This window comes from Hydra vulgaris, chromosome 01, assembly GCF_038396675.1.
Source record: "Hydra vulgaris chromosome 01, alternate assembly HydraT2T_AEP".
In the NCBI taxonomy this organism is placed as follows: domain Eukaryota; kingdom Metazoa; phylum Cnidaria; class Hydrozoa; order Anthoathecata; family Hydridae; genus Hydra; species Hydra vulgaris.
In genome coordinates this window covers 9,732,352-9,757,359 of record NC_088920.1, presented here as the reverse complement: position 1 = coordinate 9,757,359, position 25,008 = coordinate 9,732,352, and the positions used below count along the sequence as shown (strand labels likewise).

The window sequence follows — 25,008 nt, the reverse complement described above, 5'->3', positions numbered from 1 at the left end:
TTTTGCACTTTTACGTTGTGCAACTTTGTACGTGGAAGTCTGTACACTTTTGACTTTGCAGTGCGCCCTTGAGCCAAACTAATTTGCCGGGATGAAAAGGAAACAAATTTTTGAGTTTAAACAAAACTTTGTGCAGTTCTCTACAAACTAAGTTAGGTTCTACGCACCTCTCATTTAGATACACATGAGTACAATTGTTTGGTGAAGTTTGTGTTCAATATATTCGACAGATACCAGTACAAAACAAATCGAGCAAATCAAACATTTGTAAAAGCAAAGAAACTTTTGAAATCAAATTTAACAAAATGAGACAAAATGGAGAAAAAGAAAACAAAAAATGTTTTTTTTTTTATCAAAAAAAAAAGAGGATGACTTTGTTCAGACAATCGCAGCTTAGAGGTGGCTCGCTTTGCATTTGCAAAGGCAAGGCAATTGTGTAGTAAAGATCGTATTCTATATAAATCTTTGATGAAAAAAATAATAAAAGTGTCCTGCTGTTCTTTCCTAGCCTCAACAGCAACTCTAAGGGCAAAACTAGGTCTTTCGCTATCAAATGAAGATGTTAGAGAATGTTTTCAAAGCCTTTTGCATAAAATGCTAGTGCCAATCACTATCTCGACGAATTGAACATAAAAAATGAATAAAACTTGTCCAGCTTGTTCACTCTTATCCGTTTTTTCACATTTTGGTGGTCTCCACAGCACACCACGAGGCCTTTGGCACTACTTAACTGAGTGAAAACCAATCTACACGAAGTGAGAAAGGTCCCCACACGTTTACTTTTTATGAGCAAGCACCTAGGGAAGCGAGCGCAAACAAAATAAACAATTGAGAAGTTCCCAATTATTCGAATTAGATTTTATTCCCCGTGAAATTTTATCAACAAACTCATGCAAATATCATTTAGTTATTTAAATCTGCATTTTACCGAAACTTTATTTATTCAAAGTGATTTTTTTGTTTCTGAACACGAAAAATAATCCGCGTTTTAAGTTTTTCCCAAAAGATCTAACTTAATTAAAAATGCAGTAAATTAAAAAAAATTTAATTTTAACTACTCAAAAGGTTTTAAAAATATATAAATCTTTTGAAAAAGCAGATAGGAGAATAAACGTTTGTGGAAACAATTTTGTTTATAAACCTACACCACCGACTGATGATGTAGATTGGGATAAGGTTGTATTTTTAATTAAATGTTGCTATATTTTGTAAATACTCGCTTTTGTATATAAATGCAAGTTTCTGATATTCATATACATGCATGTATGTATATGTATACAAGTCTATAAATAAAATATTTCAGGCATAAAGGAATATATATATATATATATATATATATATATATATATATATATATATATATATATATATATATATATATATATATATATATATATATATATATATATATATATATATATATATATATATATATATATATATACATGTATATATATATGTATATATATCCATGTAAGTAAATATATTTATAATATGTTTACTTATATATACATACACGTATGTATATGGTTGTGCGTATACTAGTGTATACATTCTAAACTGAATGATTTTATCTAGTGTATATGTATTTGAATATGTATATACATATGTGCATAAGTACGTATATAAATATATATCTATACAAGTTTATACGTAGGGCTGTTCCTAAAAGGGTGGTAATTGGGACAAATTTTATTTAGTATTGGTGGCAATACAAAAAGCCTATGTGCGCTACAATTACTAGAGAGAGGGGCGTCACAATTAGATTGACCCCGTGCGCAGCAAATCCAAAGGAAAGCCCTATGTTTACATTCATCTTTTGAGCTTAGTTGAAGTTACATTATTTGAAAATTTTTTTATTTATTACATATTATGATAAAAAAAATTAAGTTTAAATGTAAACTGACCATAACTTTTGAATCACCTGCAGCAGCTTTTTCCTAAATTAAAATTTCAAAATAAATAAAAAAAATCACGACCATTATATCAACTAGTCACACATGACATTGAGTAAAAAATCTTAAGATATTGCTATAATAAACTTTTTTCTTAATTTAACTTAAATAAAAATGTTAAGTAACTCTGAGGAATAAATTTATGCTCAATATAAAATACAAACTTTTTTTATTTATTGACAAAAATTTATAATGATATATAATATACACGTAAACTCTTGCTAAATACTCATCAATAGCTGTTCTGAGCAGTGCTCGATGAAAAAAAGCATACAATGACAGAGATTATTCCTACTAATAAAGAACTATTAATAGAAAAAATCTCTGTCATTGTAATGTTTTCAATCAACATTATCTTCTCGTCGGATTTAAATCCCAATCCTTAAAAAGATAGAGCAATATATACAAGTTCTTATTTCTAAATATTGTAATACGATAAAAAAAAAAAAAATAATGCGTCCTTCTATATATACAACATCCACACTCATGCCTAATTATTAAGATAGATTAATAAAATATTTACTCTTCAAATACTCACTGCACTCACTATCAACCAACATAATCCTATCTAACATTTTTGAACTCATTTAAAAAATAAACTAATGTCGTAATAATGAAAATCTAAACTTCTAGAACGCCAACAACATAGTTTTTAGAATCATTTTCCTATTTATTCTCAATATAATTACTTCTATTGCATTAATAAATCTATTAGACACGATAATTATTAGTTTTTTATGAGTTTTTATTGCCAATTTAAACGTTCTTTACGATTTATTTTCGTAATGTTTAGCACTGAAACAAACCTTTTATGCTTAACAGCTAAATTTACCATTAATTAAAATTACATTTTTTATAATAATTATAAATTTAAATTTTTTTGTATTAAAAACATTAAGTCTAATATTCTGTTTCGCTATAATTACGCCAAAAAATAGTTGTAACTTCTTAATTAGATCACAAGATACCAACCTCACTACCATATAGTTTTAAGATGCCACAACTGGTTTTCAGATCTCCAAGTCTCATAGCCAAATAAAGTTTACAACTTCTATGTCTTAGTTTATTGCAACAAATAATTAATGGAAAGACTCTCGCTTAATTTTACTTTTACATTATTATTTGATTACTCTCTGATGCTTAATAGACAGAAATAGACGTTTATTAAGGTGGTTCTTAAGTAATCAAAAAAAATTTCTTTTTAATCATGAAGCATTAATTTTTTCAAAAGTAGGTACAGAATGTGTAAAAAAAAAATCTATTTTTGAACTCCAAAGATATATTGATGATCACATAGAAGCCTATAAGAGTCAAAATAACCCCAAAAAATAGAGTTTACTAGAAACACCATTACTCATGAGTAAAAGCTTATTTTACTTTCAAACTTGGTATACTTGTGCGAGCTACCTGTATTTAGTGCGTGAGTTTTTTTTATTAAAAGATCTTGTTTCTACTAAAAGTTATACTTCAAAACAACTGTATTTTCAAAAAATCTGCGACTCGGCCTCCAATCTTAGTTCCCTAACCACAACTTACAAAAAATAAATTTATTTGAAAAAAACTCAGGCAATAGCAGTACACTGGATGAATAAGCTTTGAAAATTTCAAGTAGTTATCGCTATTAATTTAAAAGTTATGATATTTCCGTGAGACAATTTTCTTGAAAAACGATATGGTAGAAAATCAAAAAACAAGAAAAAAAATTTGTTTTTAAAGCTAAAATCCTCCTTTTAAATAAGTTTCTCCTCCCTCTTTATATAAGTCTTTATCCAAACCCTTCTTGATGGCTTTTAGTTTTTTTCTTTTTGCTTTAGTCTTATCTGATGTTTTAATAAGTAAATTTTGGATGCTGCGTTGGTTCATTTTTTTAAATATAATATTAAAACAGACACCGGTCTGTATTTCAAGTTTTTCATACACTTTAACACATCCAAATGGACCTTCGTTAAATTGTAGAATAGCACTACATACACCTAACTGTAGAATTGATCATTCTACAAAGACTTGCTTAGGACATTTCATCCGGATAATATTATTCAGGAACTCGTTAGCATTTTGAGTTTCCTCGTGGATGCACTTGCAAAGAAGGTCATCATTTAAAAGATCTTGGAAAATCTTTGACAAGATTGGAAACATCCACTCTGGTAAATTAATCCTCTCTTTGTGTTTTTTTAGTTTTTTATTCTTGTAACTACACCGTGATTCTTCTCCTGGTGGACAAAACATGTGGCGCTTATCTAAGTTAGAAAAGTTGATACAATGATGAAGGATAGCACCTATCCACTTTTTCATCGTTAAATTTTTTATAAATTTTTTCATCGTTAGTGCAATTTAATTTTAGATTTCTTCGAATGGCAATACCATAATAATTTGTTATTGAATTGATGGAACTGTTTGTCAATTTTCCTTTTTCACCAAATGGTGTAGAGGTATTTTTATATTCTTGTACTAGTGTCGTAAGACGAGAACCTATTCGTTTGTTTACTTGTCCAATACATTCAAGTTTAACAGGTGTAATACCAAACTGTGCTTCGTAGGGTTTGGATTTAACAACTTCTTTGTAAGAAGCTGTGTCCCCATCTCCGAGATACTCATTATAAACTAGTTTATTTCGACTTCCAGATTGCTGAAATATATCAATAGCACCTGAGGATTCCATTGCTCCTGATGACTTTTGATGGTTAATTTTACAATTATGTACAACTTTCCAATTTGTGTATTATGTCGTCCCTTTTTTTCCACCCCATATATACACTGTCTACAATGTTTTGATAAAAAAATAACATCCAAACACTTTCCTTTGCTTACTGCTGTCACTACACCGTTCAACAAAGAGTGTCCTCTTTTTTGCCAAGTTCCATCAATTGATACACAACAAGAATGTATACCTGGGATAATTTCTTCCATTTTTGCTTCATTTGCAGCATTTTGCATACTTTCTAGTGCAGAATTTTCGTATGCAGAAAATAACTTATTATTAATATTTCTAAAGGCAGTATTAGATATTAAGAGCATATCATACATCGTGCAAATGTTTTAATTGATTCGTGCCCTTTACCAATTTCTCGAAAAGGCATAACCAAATGAATATTAATTTCACTTGGCTTACAACCATTCATTTTTTCAAAAGTGTAAAATAAACAATTTTATGAGAAAATCCCTTTTTATCATCCAAACTATTAGATATTGTGACATTAGCTTCCCCAAATTATCAACACTTTTTTCCAACTGCTATCATTTCCATAAGTATTTTAAAATTTATAAATAAAAAATAATCATCACTACTTCCAGAATGTTCAGCTGGTTTAATGGTACATTTTTTTTAGTGATATTTTCAATATTTACATTTTTTTTATTTCCATTGATACCAAATTTATTATTAACAGGTTTTTTACAACCACGACCACCAACACCCTTTCTTGATGACTTTCTTTTGTTATTTCGAAGGTTTCCCTTATTAAATCTTTAAAATTTTACAAGAATCTAACTAAAATGATAATTAATTTCAACAAACACATTAGAATACAGTAAAAAGGAAAAAAGTTATTATAAAAAAGCCTGCCTGCTGTTTGCAGTTTGCAACAGCATAACTTATAATTATTAAATATTTAACAACTTGGACATACAAAGGCAACATTAGAATAGCAAAAGAGATGTACTAGTTTAAGTTTCAAGGTACATTTAACATAATAACTAAAAAAACAAAACGGTTGCTATGGCCGTTGCTAGGCACTAAAATTATACCTACCTGTATAAAATAGTAAATATTGTAAAAAGCATAAACAAACTTAAAAAAAATATATACCACGAGAAAGCACGTTAAATTTTACACTTAAATATCAAATTTGCCAAAAAACCAATTTTTGAAAAAATTTTAACTTTTGATTATGTAGGAACCACCTTAATTTTTGAAATATTTTCCCACCCATCTCTAGCTCATTAGACTCCCCCCTCCTTCTACTTTTTAATTTTTATTTGTTGTTAACTTAGATACTTTACGCTGGGTGAATAAGAAAAAAAGCAGTTGCTAACAAGCAATTACCCTGAGTAAAATAAGAAGCTGAAAAAAGCAAATGATATATATATACATACATATATATATATATACATAAAAATACTCAATCCTGATTTGGAAAAATGGATAACGTAAGAATCGGACTGGTTGTAAAATATTGCCTCAAATTTTATGTAATTTCATTTTTAAATAAGTAAATGACATTACCCATAAAAAACGAAAAAGAAACATTTTATTCAAATGTTTCTTTTAATTGATACTTAAATTATTATTATTATTTCTGTTAAATTCTATTTTCTTTGTTTTTCTTGGTTTCATTTTTGTTTTTATTTTTAATGTTTGACTAATTTACAGCTGAGTACAAAGCTGTCTGTCGTTGAAACTTAAGAGAAATTAAAGTTGTCTAAACATTGTAGTTGAAATTTGAGTAATGTTTTAAGAAACAAATAAAAATAAAAAAATATATGCTTGTATGTTTATGTAAGCTTGATTTGTATTTATATTTTTAAATGTATGTATGTAAAAAAAACGTGCACAAATTATTTGAATAAATAAAATATAGGAATTCGGCATCTACTATTATTAAAAGAATCACTTTTATATTATTACTTTTTTTATGTTGTTTACCCCGCCCCGGGTTAAGTTGAAATTTATTTTTATTTGATACTAATTGTGTGTTATTGTAGATAACCAGTCATTAATTATACACTACCTGATGACGGTTATCCTGCTGGTCTACTTATGACGAATGTTTGTATTTTTGCAAAAAATTTTATATTAAGTTTGTTTTATTTTAAAAACTTCAGTGCGTAAACTATTGAAATTCTTATGAATTATTTGCCTATTAATAACACTTTTTTGAAACACGGGTAATCAATCTTCGTATATGCAGAGAGCACGGTGTCGATAGTAAATTTATTAAGTTTATTAACTCATCAATTCTCATTCACGGAAAGTATATTGAGAGACATTACACAAAAAATAACTTAATATAAAAATCTTTAAATCTCTATTCATTCTTTGATAAAAGCAAGCTTCATATATTGCTGACAGTATTTACATGATTAGCAACACTGATAGCAGAGGTAAGAAGAAGCCCCGTTATCGTCAAGCCTCTTGGTAAATTTCGTAAATTAAAAAAATAATAATAATAAATTTTGTTCACTATATAAACTAAAATAAATGTAAAAGCAGAGATATAGACTTTAGAATGAGAGATTAAAAAAAAATTAAAATATTCATCTGATAAGTTTGCAGTAACTCTATTTTAAAAATTGTTTCCTAATGCTTTATTAGGTAATAATACTAAGGGCCGCTTTAGTATCACTTGAGGAATTTTAGTTTAAAAATCGTTAACCGAAAGTGAGTCTCAGTTGTTTAGTTACAGCAAAGGTGACTATGATTTAATTTCAAACTTTATTGCATCAATCAACTGGAATATTTTATTTCTGCATATAACCGAAGATCAAATGTTCATTTTATTAATTTCTAACAATTGTACTGATTACGAATATTTTATCTCCAAGATTAATAAAACAAAGAAAAAGTATAATCCTTGGGCGACTATAAAAAAACCTAATCCGAGCAAAAAAATCCGCTTTGTATATCAACTGCTTAACAAAATGAAAGAATGATAAACTTTAAATAACCTTTAAATAAAAAGAGCACATAAAAAAGAAACAATATTAATATTCTTCTTAATAATTTTCATCGTTAAAAAAGTGATACTAACCTGAATGAACTTATAATGTTAATGTTAATTAAAAAAATAAAAACTTGGGTTTTTTTGTTTAAGGCATTATTAACTCTACTAAAATGCGTAATTTAGGAGTCATTGTTTTATGTAACCCTAAGTGATGCACACATTTTCGAACAGTTTTCTCAAAGTCCTTACAAATTCTTTGTATGCAAAAAGACATTCACTTTTATTGATGAAAAAATGGCTCTCAAGTCATGTAAAGTGTTTATCAGACCACACCATAAGTATACATTGTCTATTTATATGCGGTAGTGGTGTAGTGGTAAAGCGCTCGCTTCATAAGCGGGAGGTTCCGAGTTCGATCCCCACCACGTCCCTGGTAGTACCGCGCTCAACTTGTTTCTCCGCGCAGCGGCCTTGTTTGTCAAGGTTTGTGTTTCGGAGTTATAGAGTTGAGAGAGGGTTATAACCACTATTAAGTAACCTCCTCATCTGTAGTGGCTTTATCGGCCTTGAGGAGGTGAATAACAAAAAAAAAAAAAAAAAAATTTGGGCTTCTTATTTAAAACTGATAAAACCTTGGTTAAATCTATTTTGCACAAAGCAACAAAATGAACTTATATGTTTTGTTGGGGCACCGGTAAGCTTATGGATTAGGAGAAATTTACAATAAACATTTTACACTTTGAAAATTTCCGCATTTTTGCCATTTACCCGTATCTACAATAACATATCATGATATAAGTTGCTCATTTAAAAATATAATATAATATATATATATATATATATATATATATATATTTGGGTTTTGGCATTTTGGTATTTATCCCACATGGCCATCTTAACTTATTGAAACTGTATTTGAGGACAAAAACTACAGTTGAAAGAACCTTACCGTTAAAACCGTTAAAAGTGTAAAGAAAATTGAATACATTAAATTTTTTATAATTTGTCACTATAAAAAGATAGCAGTCCTTGTGCAATTGCATTTTTAAAAGTTATTGTTCAACTTTAGATAAAGATTATTTTAATGAGTCTAGAATAACGCGATTGCATGTATATAATTAATACTGTTAGTTTCAGACATTTATATAAAGCGCGTTTTCAATGTTTTAAAATCAAATTGCACACATCTGAGATTATTTTGATAACACAGGAAACTCTTGATACTTTAAAAGATTCATTTTTTTTAATTTTTTTTTTTGCAGTAAATGTGAAAGTCTGCAACTTAAACAACTTTAAATGGTGCCTAAATTTAAATGGTAGCCGAGTAGCGTTTAAGATTTGTTTTTTGTAGCGACCTGGTCCGCAACGGTGAAAGCGCTTTCGCAACTTTGCTACCAAGTGGAATGTCCGCATGAAGCGAAGTTGCAAAGTAAGTCCCAACTCTGGTTGCTATGCATAATAAGGTATCTATAGCAACCAAACGACTACAAAAAGTAGGTTGCTGCTCTGCAAAAATATTGGTATCCATAGCAACCAAATAAACCTTAATAATAAGCTCAAACCTTAAATTCATGCCTATTTTACTGAATATAGCATAAATAATAAAATAACTATTTATTTTGTCTCAAAATTGGCAATTCTGTTCAACTGTGTTTTGCTGCAGAAAGGGGAAAGTTTGTTCCGAGACTTCAATTTATTTATTACATTATCGCAATTTTTAGAAAAGCCTTTATTTTTTTATTCATTTTAATTTTCATGCTATGCTTTGCTATACAATGTTATATCCAAAGATATTGTTGGCTTAGCATAGGAATAGCCACAAATAATCATTAAGACTAATCCTAAATAGCGCCCGTTATTGACCAACATTTGACGCTCTAACCAACTGAGCTATCCAGCAACAAACTATTGTTAATTCCTTATTTAACATAACTATACACATGTAAATGCTTGTAAATGCTTTGGAGTTTGTTTTATGTCTGAAAGTTTAGCTTTTTATCCCCAAACACTATAAAAATGCTCAATCAGCCCCTGTTTCGAACCAATAATAGATTATCCTATATTATTCAGTTAATCATATAAGTTAAAAGGTAATTACTTTTAACATACAACATTAATGACCAAGTACAAAAAAATTCAACAATTTAAACTTCCTAATATGTAAAGAACTTAAATTAGATAAGCAATTACAATAGAATAACCAAGATTCGAGTCATCATAAATCGATTTCAAAGAACACGTTCAGGCGTTCACTTATTATTTCGTTTTTTATTTATGAATGCAACAAATGACTTCTATTAAACATGTTTCAAGACTTTTCATTAAAACCTTTCAAATTATTTATGCACTTAAGCACAGATTTAAATAATCTTGATCTTTTACTGATTCGAAACAGTTTTCAACATTGCATGACTTCTTTCATTTTAAATTGCAACAACACTTTAAGCTTTATTAGCCACATTGCTCTTTGAGCACGTCCTTCAACTCGATGCGAGTTTCAGCTTCATATAAATTTTACAAATCGTAATGAAAAGCCCATTTCTAAATTGCCAAAGACAGTTACCGCCAGTTTACAAAAAACATGAAAACAGAAGCGTTCAACTATTTACCGCAATAAATTATGCCCGATTCTAAATTGTACAGCCAATATAGTCAGCGCGGATTTTGAGCGCAGACTAAATCACGTCAGGAAAAACTCAATATGAACTAGCTCTTAAAGCCAATAAAAAATTCCTATGCCCTTAGGAAAAAAAAAAAAGATTAATTATCAAAAATTTATTTTTAATAACGTACACCTCTAAAAGGTCTAAAAGCTTTGGAGGATAATAAAAATCTGGACATTGTACGTTATTAGATAGTCAGTCATTTCAAAATAAGGATATGTAAAAAGTAACTTGACAAAAAGGAAAAAAAACAACACATTTTTGTAGCATGTTTTTCACAGTATAACAAAACTATCGTTTATAAGACTTCTACAAAAATATTCTTAAACCAACGAAGGGCGCATTGCCCCCCTCCCAACCAAAGCTAAAATTTTTTTCTAAATACTTCATCAATTAATAATTGATTTAAAAAATAGTCTGTTTGATAAAGATCGGAAATTGTAATGATATCATACTTAATAAGAATTTTATGCCTGCACTGTGGTTACACTGATTTTGTCGTGGTAATAGTATTCATAGCTTTTGCACCGTATAGAAGATAATCTTCTATAACGTATAATACGTTAGTTATATAAAATATTCACCCATATTACTACTGAACCGTATTACTGTGGTTTTTGTTTACATCCCGAGAGAACAGAGCTACTCTCGAGTCCTTAATACAAGGGTGGGTGGGAATAAACGGGGTGGTGGTAATTTTAGTCAATATCTTATAAAAATAATATTTTTTTATAGTTTTGAGATAATAATTTTTTGTTGTTAACAATTAAAAACTAATAAACGGGGCCGGGGTCTAAATAAGCTTAGAATGAGTGGGAATGTTTCCAAAAATTAATAAAGTTCCCTTCCCCCCCTTCTTTGTATTAAGGACTCCAGAGTAGTATCATATAATTTGTGGTATTACCAATTAACTTAAGTAGTATAAAAAGCGGGTTTTTTCAACCATATCCCTATCCATATTCTCATATCATATTTCATCCATATCAACAATAATATATTAATATATTATGGTTACATCAATTTCATCAACTTACGCATAAAAGAAAACATGTTCTAATACATCAGACTTATCAATTCTTTATTATCAACCCATGAGTTGAACGAATCAGGATATCCATACCACTTTACTAATGATTTGTTTTTAAGTGTGCGAATAACTTATTCAATCCTAAATATGCTTTGATCCGTTTATTGCATTTCTTGTTCATAAAAAGTAACTTGTATTTCTTCACCATTATCGTCAGTTAATTTTTAAGTTGGTGGATCTGTGAACTGAACTTGTGACACTGTAAAAACTTCTTCAGTCCATCTCGGTGTGTATCCTTTTTCAAACGTTCCTTTCTTTTTAGTTATCCTAACTCTAACACCAATTGAAAACTTTGGTCTTACAGACTTTGATCGTACATTTCTATTTAGATTAAACTAAGCAATATTTTCATTCTTTTTATTGCTAGCTTCAACTGGTGTCATTTTAATGAAAGAATGCTTTGTGTTGTTGCATTTATTTACCATTTCATTTAAGACGTCAATATATTTTCTAGTAGAATTAGCAGAAAAGTACTTAAACATTTTATCTTTAATTGCTCTATTCCAACGTTCAACTACACAACTTTTTTCTTCATTTTCAGTTGAGTATAACTGAACACCTAGAGCTTTAACATGCTTATAATAAAATTCTAAGCCTTTATTTACCCATGTTTTTTGACACTTTCTTTCGTGGAAGATTTTATTTAAAGCATTAGCAACATCAACTCCAGTTTTACTCTTCAATGGAACAATCCATCCATACTTAGAAAAAACATCTATTACCATTAATAAGTATTTTATACCGTCATTGAATTTGGACAAAGATTGCATGTCAACTAAATCAGCAGCCCATATTTCATCGATTCCATTTACAATCACTTTTCTTTTTCAGAAATGTTTTACAGCTAATTTATGAAGTTCGTTTGCAAGTTCTTCAGTCCATTTCAAATTTTTTTCTTTGATCGTTTGTAGTTTTTTTGAGTAGTTTCAAAACCCAATTCAAATTTTGCTTTAGATGATATAATAGGTTTTATAATACCTCGTTCAATTCTTTCACGTATTGTTGGATTTTTAATAGAATCCATTTCTTCGATCATAATTTTATCAGCTAAATTTCTATTTGCTGTGTCATTGAAGTATTTATAAGCAAGATCGTGATGGTAAGCTGCATTATCAACTCTATCTATAGGTTTACTCCATTCTTTATATGCGTCAGTAGAAGTTAATCGTTCATCTAAATTAGTACCAGGACCTGCAAAGTTCATTCCCGGTAAATGCATTTCACCTGGAAACTTCGACCATGGTAGTTTTATTTTACGTGTTGCTGAATTAATCGAACTCACTAAATCTCCTCCTTTTTTTGAGGATACAAATTGAGTTTTTAATCTTCCACAAATAGCGCAATTTCCACGTTGCATATTTCTATTGTTTTTACTCACGACATTTTGCAAGTTTAGTGTATTTGTTTTTTTTCTACATTTAACGCAGTACAACATTTAATATATATAAAAATTTTTTTTTTATAAAAAATCTTGATATATAAAAAATGGATATTATAGATTTGCCATGGAATGAGAGTAGCAATAAGAGAAATATTAATAAGCTGTTTCCTAGGAGTATAAGAGGAATTATTGTTGGAAAGTCGGGTTGTGGAAAAACTACTTTATTATTAAATCTACTTTTAAGACCTGGTTGGTTAGATTATAATAATTTACAAGTTTTTGGAAAGTCTCTTTTTCAACCAGAATACAAAATATTAGAGCAATCTTTTGAAAAAAATTACCAAAAGAAGTTATTCTTAATTTGTTTAAGTATCAGGACAAAATAGAAAATCCTGAAGAAGTTATTGAAGAAGTTTCAAAAACGTTTAATGAGAAAAATAGTAAAGTTGATATGGAGTGTAAATTTTTTGAAACAGCAGATGATGTACCAGATCCTGAAGATCTCGATGCTAGTAATAATAATTTAATGATATTTGATGATTTGCAACTGACGAAGCAAAATAAATGTGAGAAGTATTATATAAGAGGGAGGCATAGTAATGTAGATTGTTTCTATCTTGCACAAAATTATTTTATGTTGCCTAGACAGACTAAAAGAGAAAATGCAAATTTTATTTGTTTATTTCCACAAGATTCAAAGAATTTAAATCATATTTATAAAGATCATGTATTGAGTGATATGTCAGAGGATGAGTTTAAAAAGTTATGTAGAACTGCATGGAAGAAAAAGCATGGATTTGTTGTAATAGATTTATCTTCTGAAAAAGTTGATGGAAAATATAGAAGTGGATTTGATAATTTTTATATACCTAATTTTTGAAAAAAATATAACCTTATATAAAAATGACATGTTTATTAGTGAGCGGAAATAGTAGTTTATTAAGAACTATTTTTAGCCCTGTTATTAAATTTAGAGAAGACAGAGAATATGAAATGGCTCTAGTAGATACATCTTACAGTTTTCCTAATATTAATTCTTCAAACAATAATTTTAGATATAGCAAAGATAATGGATCAACTTGGAAGGATATAAACATTCCAGTTGGATCTTATGAAGTTGTTGATATAAATAATTACATCCAATCGACGATGATATTAAACGGTGATGCAACTTCAGCAGTTGCAAATATTACAATTGTAGCAAATAAGAATACATTAAATGCAAATTTAACTCTTGCAGCTGGTTATAAAGTTGATTTTACACCTTCAAATTCAATTAGAAGTATTTTTGGTTTTAACAGTGGAGTATATTCAGCAGGATACTATATATCAACTAATATACATATTAAGTGTTAATAGTATACTAGTAACAAGCGATATAATAGAATCATCGTATGTAAATGGAGCAACTAGTAACGTTATATATTCATTTTTCCCAGATGTAGGTCCTGGATATAAAATTATTGAAAAGCCGAATTATGTAATTTATTCACAACTAATACTAAAACAAATATCAAAAATGAAAACTAGAATGGTTGATCAAAATGGAAATCTTTTGGATTTAAGAGGAGAACAAGTAACTATTAGATTTCATATAAGAGAAGTAGATAAGTCGTAAAAAAATTTTCGTAGTTTTTTAAAAAATTATTTTACTTACATATAAAAATGAGTAATTAAACTAATATTAAAGTAAATATTTCAGAAGGGCAATTGAAAAAAATTAAAAAAGTAATTGATGAAGGTGGTTATAGAGTTAGTATTAAATTAGCTCATTCAGATCTTAATGGTGATCATGTATTAGCTGTAACAAAAAGGCAATTGAATAAAATTACGAAAGCATATGAAAATGGTACTGGTGTGATAATTAATTTAAGTAAAGCGCAACTCAATCACAATTCTAAAATAGAGGGTGGATTTCTAGGAGCACTATTACCTTTCCTTGGCAGTGCTGGAGGATTTTTAGTATCAAGCGTTCATCCAGCTCTTACATCAGGTTTATTAGCAGGAGTAGGTTCAGCAGCTGGATCAGCTATGGTTGATAAAATTGCTGGATGGGGTGTTGTGTACTTAAAAAAGAATGGAAAAGGAATTAAAATGACTGCTGCAGGAAATGGTTTATATTTGAGACCATGGAGTAAAGGTAGTTCTATTGGTGATGGATTGTACTTACGTAGTGCAAATGGATATACATCAACAGGATCAGGTTTATTATTAGGACCAAATTCACCATTTGCTAATATTCCATTTTTGAATATACTTTTATGATTTATTAAATTTATTTTCTTTATATGATAAAAAGAAATGTCATTACATATTTTAGGAAATATACCACGTGAACCTCCAAATCAACTTATTTATTCTAAAGTATACGCAAAGATATTCAAAGATTTAGAGCATCCTTCAGTATTAATAGATAATAATAAGTATGAAATATTTGCGCAACAAGACATTACAATAAAATATCTATCACATCAACATATTCTTTTAAAGTTTGGTGTAGTAGTTAATGAAAGTGTTGTGTTAGTTTCATTAAAAGAAGAACTTAAACGAAAAATGTAAAGTTTGCAAAACTCTGTAATATCAGAGACTGTTGAAGATATTATGATAAATATTGTTAATAACTCTGATTCTGATATATTGATTAAAAAAGGGGATAGTTTATGTTTTGTGAATTTATTGCAATTATTTTTTTAAAAAATTTTTTTAAAAAAACTATTTTTACTTATTAAAACGGAGTTTAATTGCAAAAAGCTATGTAATAATATTTATTCAGATATACAAAATGTTAAAAATATTAATCGGTTATATCCAAATCTTCCAAGTGCACCTGATGAAGAAAATAAGATTATTAGTGCACATCTATATCGCCTAAACACAATTAGCGATATTCAAAAGGAAATAGAGAGTGAGAGACAAAAGAGAAATAGGTTAAGTAAAAAGTAACATAGAGCTGTAAAAATAATTTCAGCTATTGATAATTCATTACTAGCAAGCACTATGGCACTTGGAACTATTGGAATTGGCTTTTTAGCAACAATAGTTGCGACACCAGTAGCTATTGCATGTGAAGGTGCAGCTTTAGGAGCAGGTGTTTTATCATTAATAGGAGGACAAGTTAATAAAAAATTAAATTTAAAAGCAGAAAAGCATGAAAAGATTAAAATACTTGCTGACTCAAAACTAAATACAATAAGTGACTATATTTCTAAAGCTTTAGTAGATGGAAATATAGATGACAATGAATTTAAACTAATACTTAGTGAACTTGAAAAATTTAAAGCTATGCTTGAGCAAATTAGACCAAATTCAAAAGAATTAATAAATGAACAAACTAAAGAATTATTCATTAATCAAGGAAGAGATGAAGCGATTAATATACTCCAAAGCAGATTTAGAAAAAATGTAAACGTCAAAACATAACGTTTTACGTTTTTTTATCTTTATTTATAAAAAACGCAAAATGCCATTTCTAAAAATTGAAGATCCTGAAATAAGGGATAAAATTGTTAAAGATTACTTACATACTAAAAAAAGAGTAAAGCAGAATGATTTTAATGAAACTAATGTACAGTCAGGATTAGATAGTCTTGATAGCCAAGATGGTATGAGTCTAGGAAAAATTACAAAAGATTATCTAAGAATGTATGCTAATAGTAAAAAATCTACAGATACTACATTTGGGATACGTGATGAAGATGGTATATTTTATATTGGAAAAAAACCAATACATATTAATGATAACGATATAATTATTGATGATGAAAAATATTATGGTACTCCTGGTCTTTGGGAATTGATAGTAAAGTTTAATCCTAATAAAGGAGTATATAGTGAAGACGATCTTAAAAAATATCAAGATTTATTAATACAAACAGATGCAATTACTTCTGAAAACCCATACAAACCAAAGTCTTCTCGAAGTGTAAAATACAGAGATATAATAGCTCCTATTTGGAAAGACATAAAAGAAAATAGGAAGCGTGAATCAAGAGGAAAAGGAATTGGAGGTAGAGTACAAACTATAATTCTTCCTAGTGACCCTAATGCATTAGTTGATCGGCTTTATTTGTGTATAGCTGCATGGAAAGCAGGTAACACTGGAGCAAGAAATGAAGGTGTTGCAATTTGTGATGAATTATTACGTCAAAATGAAATAGATAATGAACAGTATAAAGCAATACAAATTCTTTTATAATTATATCTCATTGTATATAAAAAAAATATATAGTACATAAAAATACTAATTGTTAATAATAAGAGATATAAAAAAATATATGTTGTTGGAGGAAGTGGTATATTCGACATAATAAAAAATTTATTTAAACGAGCAGCATCATCAGGTGTAACAAGAGTGTCATCAGGTATTTTGAAAAAGATGGCTGCTACTGATTTAGGAAAAACTGCAATAATTGCTGCTAAATCAGCAGGAAAAGAACTTTCAAAATCAGCGATAGAAGCTGCTACAAATGCTGCAGTTGAAAAAAGAAAACAATTAATTGAAAAAGCATCTTCAAAAATAGATTCACAACCTGTTATAAATAAAGAAGTACTTTCAAATTTGATAACATCTGGGTCTAATGATCTAAATAATCAAAGATTTTACATGGATCCAAATGAAGATGAAGTAAAAAAAGTATCGTGCAAAGGTCGCTCATGCAAAGTATCAAATAAAAATGCTGTAAGAATAGAAGATCTAGTTAAAATGGGACGAGGACTTCGACTTGCGTAAATTTAGCTTTTGTAAATTTTTTATATATCGTATTTTAAGAATTGTCAATTGTATATAAAAAAATAAAATGACGACTTCTGAAGTATTTAATTTTACAGAAATTCCAGTAATAGATAATGGAATTGAAATATGTGAAGATAGTGAATATGAACCCATTGTTGGAACAAATCTAAATTTTGGAGATATAGAAATTATCGTTCCAGAACAAAATTTGTTTTCACTTCCATCTAAAGCGTATCTCTTATTTAAAGGACAACTTGTTAAACTAGCTAATGGATCAGCTTATGCTGATGCAGATCCAGTAGCTCTTACAAATAATGGTATTATGCAATTATTTTCTAAAATAACATACCAATTAAGAAACCAAGATATAGAAGCTATTTATAATCCAGATCAAGCAACTACAATGCTAGGATTGCTTAATTATTCAAATGACTTTCAATCAGCGCAAGGATTAAATCAATTGTGGTATAAAGATACAGCATCAACAGCAGTAGCTGCTGATAACACAGGGTTTGCAACAAGGCAACAATACATAATTAAAAGTCCAACTAAAAATGGTACATTTTCATTTTGTGGACCTTTAAGACACATTTTTGGATTCTGTGATGACTACGACAAAGTTTTTTATGGACTTAAACATACAATTATTCTTACAAGACAAAGTGATAATCTTGCAATTTTTAGGCTTTCTGCTGCAGCTGCAGGAAAAGTTAATCTTACTAAAATATCATTGTTTATTCCAAGTGTGAAACCATCATTTGAAAAAGAGAAAAAAATTGATAATAAAATTAAAAGAAAAGTAGAAGCCCCATTAAGTTTTAGAATGTGTCAGTGTGATACTACAGCTGTTCAACAAGCTACTATATTTGGTTGGCAATTAAGTTGTGCTGAATTTCCAAGATATGTTATTGTCGGATTTCAAACAAATAGAAATACCAGAGACCAAACTCTCAATTCGGCATTATTTGATCATTGTGACTTGAAAAATATTTACGTTATTTATAATAATAGCACTATCCAATATCCTGCCCTTGATTATTATTGCTCATTTCCAAATCAGCAATTTTCAAGAATTTATAGAGATGCATCAATATTTAAAGAAAGATTTTATGGAATGAATGAAATTATTGCAAACAGCAATATAACTCCTTCTGACTATAAAGATTTATACCCAATATTTGTTTTTGATGTTAGCAAACAATCAGAAAAGTTAAAATCAGCTACAGTACAACTACAAATTAAAGCATTTTTTAATACAACTGTACCAGCAAATACTCAAGCATATGCTATTGTAATATCTGATAAGATGATGAAACTTGTATCAGATGGTAATAAATTTGATGTTAAATAAATTTTTTGAAAATTATTTAATTTTTTTTTCTTTATATAATAAAAATGTATTATACAAAGAAAAGTTCAAAAAGTTTATTAGAAGAAAATAACATTTCAAAAACATCTGACAATATCGCTACATTGCTAATGATTGCAATGGAAAATGGGTTAGTAGATAAAGAATCTATTATGTCTCAAGTGAAAGAAGTAACTATTAAAAGATCAGTTGGAAGACCTAGAATACATCCAGTAAAAGAAGAGAAAAAAGAAATAGATTCAAAATATGAAAGATTAAGAACATTTAAGAAAAAACCAGTCACTATTAAATTAACAAACATGGAAACAGGAGAAGAAACAGTATATAAATCATTATATAGCGCAATGCGTGAAACTGGTCATGGATATAGATATCTTGAAATGCGTGATGGTAAGATTGATAATGGCTATAAGATTGAAATATCAAATTCTGAAAAATTAAAAAAAAATTAGAATATCTTAAAAAAAAAATCTTTATATATAAAAATAATGGCATTTATAACAATTGAATCATTTGATATTAAAAATTTATTTGTAAAAGATATATTCAAAGCTGATAAGCCAGTTCCATATAAAAAATTACAACTTGCATATAAATATCCAACAGGTTCTGGTCCTGTTCTCATTAAAACGTTACCTTCTTTTTCCTATGGTGTGTGTGAAAATAGAGATTTTAAAAATGATAAGCTTAATGGTTATTCAATGTCATTTGTATGCGATAAAGAAAAATCTGATGAACAAGAAAAGTTTATTGCAATGATTGAATCTATTGAAAAATTTCGTAGAGAACAAATTGAAGTATATAAAAATAAGATAAAAAAATCTAAAGTTAATCTTGCTAATTTAAAAATTTTAAGATATAATGCAGATAAACCTCCAATAATATATGGAAAGTTATTTACAAGTAATAAAGATTTAGAAATAACTACAGTTTTCCGTCGTAGAAAAACTAAAAGTGAAGTAAATCCTTCGGATCAATGCAAAGTAGATCCTTCGGATCAATGCAAAGTAAATCCGAAGGATACTGTAAAATCACTTGTTATAGCTTCACCTTATGATTATATCAAACAAAGATGTGAAGCTATTGGATGCTTAAAGATTGAAGGTATTTTTATTAGTTCAATGATAGAATCAATACAAGTTAAACCTCAAGAAGTAGTTATTGTTAAAAAGATTTCTAATTTTACTAGTATAATGAACGATTTAGATTTAGGAAGTGAATCAGATGATGAGTTGTAAAATATTTAATAATATAAGGATTTAAAAAATATATATGTGTTTAATATTTCATATGTAAAGATTCATATGAAATATTGACAAGAAAAAATATTTTGAAAAATGATATAAAGAAAATGAAAATTAAAAAAAATTATCTTGCTATATAAAAATGGAAAATAAAACGGTGAAAGAATTAAAAAAATCGCGAAAGAGCGAGGAATTAAATATTATTATAATATGAGAAAAAGCGATCTCATGACAGAGTTATCGCATACACAGATGCAATCAGTTGAACAGATTAGTACAAAGTATCTACTTGATGAGCCTGTTCCAGATATATCATCAAAAATTTTAGCTCCGTCACCTTTTCAGCCTATTACACAAATTAGAAAAGAAAGAAATAAAAACATTAGTTCTTTTGCAGATTGGTTTTATCATATGTTCCTGATAAAATTAAAAAAACAGCTAATGAAAAGATTGGTGAATTAAAATCTACAGTTTCAAATTTGTATCAAAAATATGGAATTAGAAATCCGATTGCACATAAATTATCACGATCAGCTGTTAAAAATGTGACAAAACAATTTACAGCTAAAGGAATAAAAGGATACAATGCTATATCTTTCATGAATGCTGCTAAAAACAGTGCAATTAAAATACTAAACGAAAATAGAAAATCAAAGGTTTATATAGTTCTCACTTGTGAAATGAAGCGTACTGATATTAAAACAGGAGAAACTAAAATCACATCTGCTCCATTTAGAACGAGTAATCAAGTTGTATTAGAAACAACAGATTTAGACAATTTTTATGAAGCATCAAAGCAGAAAATTTCAGAATCTTTATCATTATATCAACAAGCAGGATCAGGTTGGAGATTTGTTTCTATTGAAAAGATGGATATCAATTTTATTGAGTATAATCCTATTAAAGCTAAATCATATATTCCACTTGATAAAAATTTAGCAACTAAAGAAGCAATAATTAATATAAAGAATGAAGATAATCAATGTTTTAAGTGGTGCATCACAAGAGCATTAAATCCAACAGCTAAAAATTCTGAAAGAGTAGATAAAAAATCAAGCTGAAAAAATAAACTGGGATAAAACAGAATTTCCAGTATCCTTAAATCAAATCACACAATTTGAGAAGAACAATCAAGATATCAGTGTCAATGTATATGGTTATGAAAATTCAGAATTTCATATTTTGCACGTATCAAAGAATAATGATCGTAAACATTTAATAGATTTACTATTAATCTCAAATGGCGAAACCAATCATTACTGTTTAATAAAAAATTTAAGCAGATTACTTTCATCACAAACATCTAGACATAATACTAAAGTGTATTATTGTAGAAATTGTTTGTTAGGGTTTAATTCTGAAGAATCATTATCTAATCATAAATCTTATTGTGAAACACATGATTCAGTACGTATCGAACTTCCACCGCCAAATTCAACAATGCAATTTACTAATTACAACAAATCAATGAGAGTTCCATTTGTAGTATATGCAGACTTTGAAAGTTTTATCAAACAAATTGACACTTGTGAACCCAATCCGAATAAATCTTATACTAAAAAATATCAGAAACATATTCCAAGTTCATTTTGTTATTATATTAAATGTTTTGATGAAAGTTTTTATCAAAGCAGTCCAGTTACATTTACTGCAAGTAGTGAAACAGATGATGTTGCACAAATTTTTGTTGATAGTTTACAAGAAGATATTAAGAAAATTTGTGATATGATTAAATTTCCAAAAGAGATGATATTTACTTCTGAAAACAAGGATGATTTTAATGCAGCAACAGAATGTCACATTTGTGTAGAAAAACTAAATAAAGATAAAGTACGTGACTATTGTCATATTACAGGAAAACATAGAGGAGCTGCTCATCAAAATTGCAATTTAAATTATAAAATTCCAAAATTCTTTCCAGTACTATTTCACAATTTATCTAGCTATGATTCTCACTTATTTATAAAGAAATTATCAGGAGGGAAATTGAGTTGCATACCAAACAATGAAGAAAAGTATATTAGCTTTTCTAGAGAAATTAAAGTCGATGAGTATATTAAAGAGGGTAAGAAATTTGAAGTTAAACGAGAGATTCGTTTTTTAGATAGTTATAGATTTATGCCTTCTAGTTTAGATGCTTTATCAAAGAATTTATCAAAAGACCAGTGTAAAAATATCGGAAAATTATATTCAATGAAAAAATTTGAAGAATTTTCTATGGATTCGAAGAATCTTAAAAAATTAGATTTGTTACTAAGAAAAGGTGTATATCCATATGATTGGGTAGACTCTGTTGATAAATTTAATGAGACACAATTACCACCAAAAGAATTATTCTTTTCAAAATTGAACGATGAAGATATAAGTGACGATGATTACTCACATGCACAAACTGTATGGAATGAGTTTCATTGCAAAACATTTAGAGATTATCATGACTTGTACAATGTTTCACATGTGCTTTTACTAGCTGACGTCTTTGAAAATTTTAGAGATGTTTGTATGAATTGTTATAAATTAGATCCTGCTTGGTATTATACATCACCAGGATTAGCTTGGGGTGCAGCGTTGAAGAAAACAAAAGTAAAATTAGAACTGTTGAGCGATTACGATATGATCCTAATGATAAAGAAAGGTATAAGAGGTGGAATTAGCATGATATCCAATAGGTTAGGAACATCTAATAATAAGTACATGGATGACGAATATGACAAAAGCAAAGAATCAACATTCATACAATATCTAGACGCTAATAATATATATGGATGGGCAATGAGTAAACCACTTCCAACACATGGTTTTAAATGGATGGACGAAAATGAAATAGAAAACTGGAAATCAATTACATGTATACTAGAAGTAGATTTAGATTACCCTGAATATCTACATGATGAACATAATGATTATCCTCTCGCACCTGATAGATTAAACATGGATAAAGTTGAAAAATTAGTCCCCAACTTGAATAATAAGAAAAAGTATATAGTACATTATGAAAATCTAAAACTATATGAAAGATTAGGATTAAAGATTACTAAAATTCACAGTGGCATAAAGTTTGAAGAAAGAGCATGGCTCAATGAATACATCGAACTAAATACAAACCTTAGAACTAAAGCAACAAATGATTTTGAAAAAGACTTTTTTAAACTCATGAACAACTCAGTATTTGGAAAAACAATGGAGAACATTGAGAACAGAGTTGATATTAGATTAGTAACAGACAGAAATGAAGCTATTAAACTAGCATCAAAACCAAAATTTGAAAGTAGAACAATATTTGATGAAAACTTAATAGCAATACATATGAAAAGAACAAAATTAAAATATGCTAAACCAATTTACTTAGAAATGTGTATATTGGATTTGAGCAAAACTCTAATGTATGAATTTCATTATGATTACATAAAGAAAAACTATGCTGATCGAGCAAAACTATTATTCACAGATACAGATTCTTTAAGATACGAAAATAAAACAGAAGACTTTTATTACGATATTTCTAAAGATATTGAAAACAAATTTGATACAAGTGAGTTTAACCCAAATCATCCAGCAATTAGTAATGTAGGATTTAAAGTTGGTCTTAATAAGAAAGTAATAGGAATGTTTAAAGATGAGACTGCAGGAGCACAAATTGAAGAATTTGTAGGACTTAGATCAAAGTTGTATTTCTACAAAGTACACGAAAAAGATAACAAAAAATGTAAAGGAGTAAAGAAAAATGTTGTTAAAAAGCATATAACACATGAAGATTACAAAGATTGTTTATTAAATAAAAGAGATCATATTAGGATAATGAATGTAATAAGATCATATTCACATGAAATTTAAACGGAAGAGATCAATAAAATAGCATTAGGCGCAGAAGACGATAAAAGAGTTATTTTAGAAGATGGAATACACACATTAGCATATGGACACTACAAACTAAAATAAGACAAGACAATAGGACAATAAGACAATAGGACAATTAGGAAAATAGGTTAAGGAACCCAAGGGGTAGGGGGATCCAAAAATTATTTTTTGAGAAAAAAATAATTTACAAATAAAAATGGAAAATAAACTTGTCAATGTTGAAGGAATAATTCTACCTAATGAACCACAAACAAATTTTCTATTAATTAAAGCAGCAAAAAAATTAAAAATAAAACATTTTAGAGGTGTATTTGTAAGAGATCAATTACCAAAAAATACACACATAAAAGAATGTGGAATATTAAATACAGGAGGTTCAAGTACGCAGGGATTTCACTGGATTTGCTGGTACAAAAACAGTGATAAAAAACTAAGTTTTGACTCTTATGGGTTACCACCTCCTGTTGAAATTATGAATTATTTAAAAAGTCCTGTTTATTATAACAGTGAAAGAGTTCAATTTGGAAATAACTCATTCTGCGGACACTTGTGTTTATATGTTTTGAAAAAACTAGATGAAGGATATGATTTTCAGAATATTATTAACAATCTATGGTAATTTTTTTCTTTATTTATAAAAATGCCTGTCGATATGTTCGGTGCTACTACCTCAGATGTATATTTAAATGGTTTAATAATATCTGAAGCTAATAACTTGTACATTCGTAGAGATGGACAAAATAATGCAACTTGTAATATTAATATGAATTCTAATAAATTAATAAATGTAGCAGATCCTACAAACTCACAAGATGCTGCTACAAAAAATTATGTTGATAATAATTCACTTAGTCTTAATGAATTAGGGATAATACCAAATTCAAGTTTAAATTGCCTTGGATTAAAATACATGACTATTCCACCAAATACAGGTGCTGATGCAACAACAATTTTTACACAATCTACTGGTCCTGGTATTCTTCGAAAACTATGGCTAGCATTAGACGAATTAGATACTACTATCAATACTCCAGGTAATGTATTACTTAGAATATTTGC

General features: G+C 28.4%; 3 protein-coding genes across 3 annotated transcripts; 2 read left to right on the top strand and 1 right to left on the bottom strand.

Annotated features, from left to right (window-relative positions):
• Positions 1 to 11,700: 11,700 nt before the first annotated feature.
• LOC136074068 (uncharacterized) lies at positions 11,701 to 12,090 on the bottom strand. The gene has a single exon (XM_065786367.1). It carries the CDS (start codon positions 12,088 to 12,090, stop codon positions 11,701 to 11,703), a length of 390 nt encoding a protein of 129 aa, XP_065642439.1.
• A 5,452-nt stretch (positions 12,091 to 17,542) lies between these two features.
• LOC136074067 (uncharacterized) lies at positions 17,543 to 18,829 on the top strand. Its single transcript, XM_065786366.1, has one exon. The coding sequence runs from the start codon at positions 17,543 to 17,545 to the stop codon at positions 18,827 to 18,829; it is 1,287 nt and encodes a 428-aa protein (XP_065642438.1).
• Positions 18,830 to 20,301: 1,472 nt separating this feature from the next.
• Positions 20,302 to 23,925, top strand: LOC136074066 (uncharacterized). Its single transcript, XM_065786365.1, has 3 exons — positions 20,302 to 20,372; positions 20,489 to 21,131; positions 21,217 to 23,925. The coding sequence occupies exons 1-3, from the start codon at positions 20,302 to 20,304 to the stop codon at positions 23,923 to 23,925; spliced, it is 3,423 nt and encodes a 1,140-aa protein (XP_065642437.1).
• The last annotated feature ends 1,083 nt before the right edge of the window (positions 23,926 to 25,008 follow it).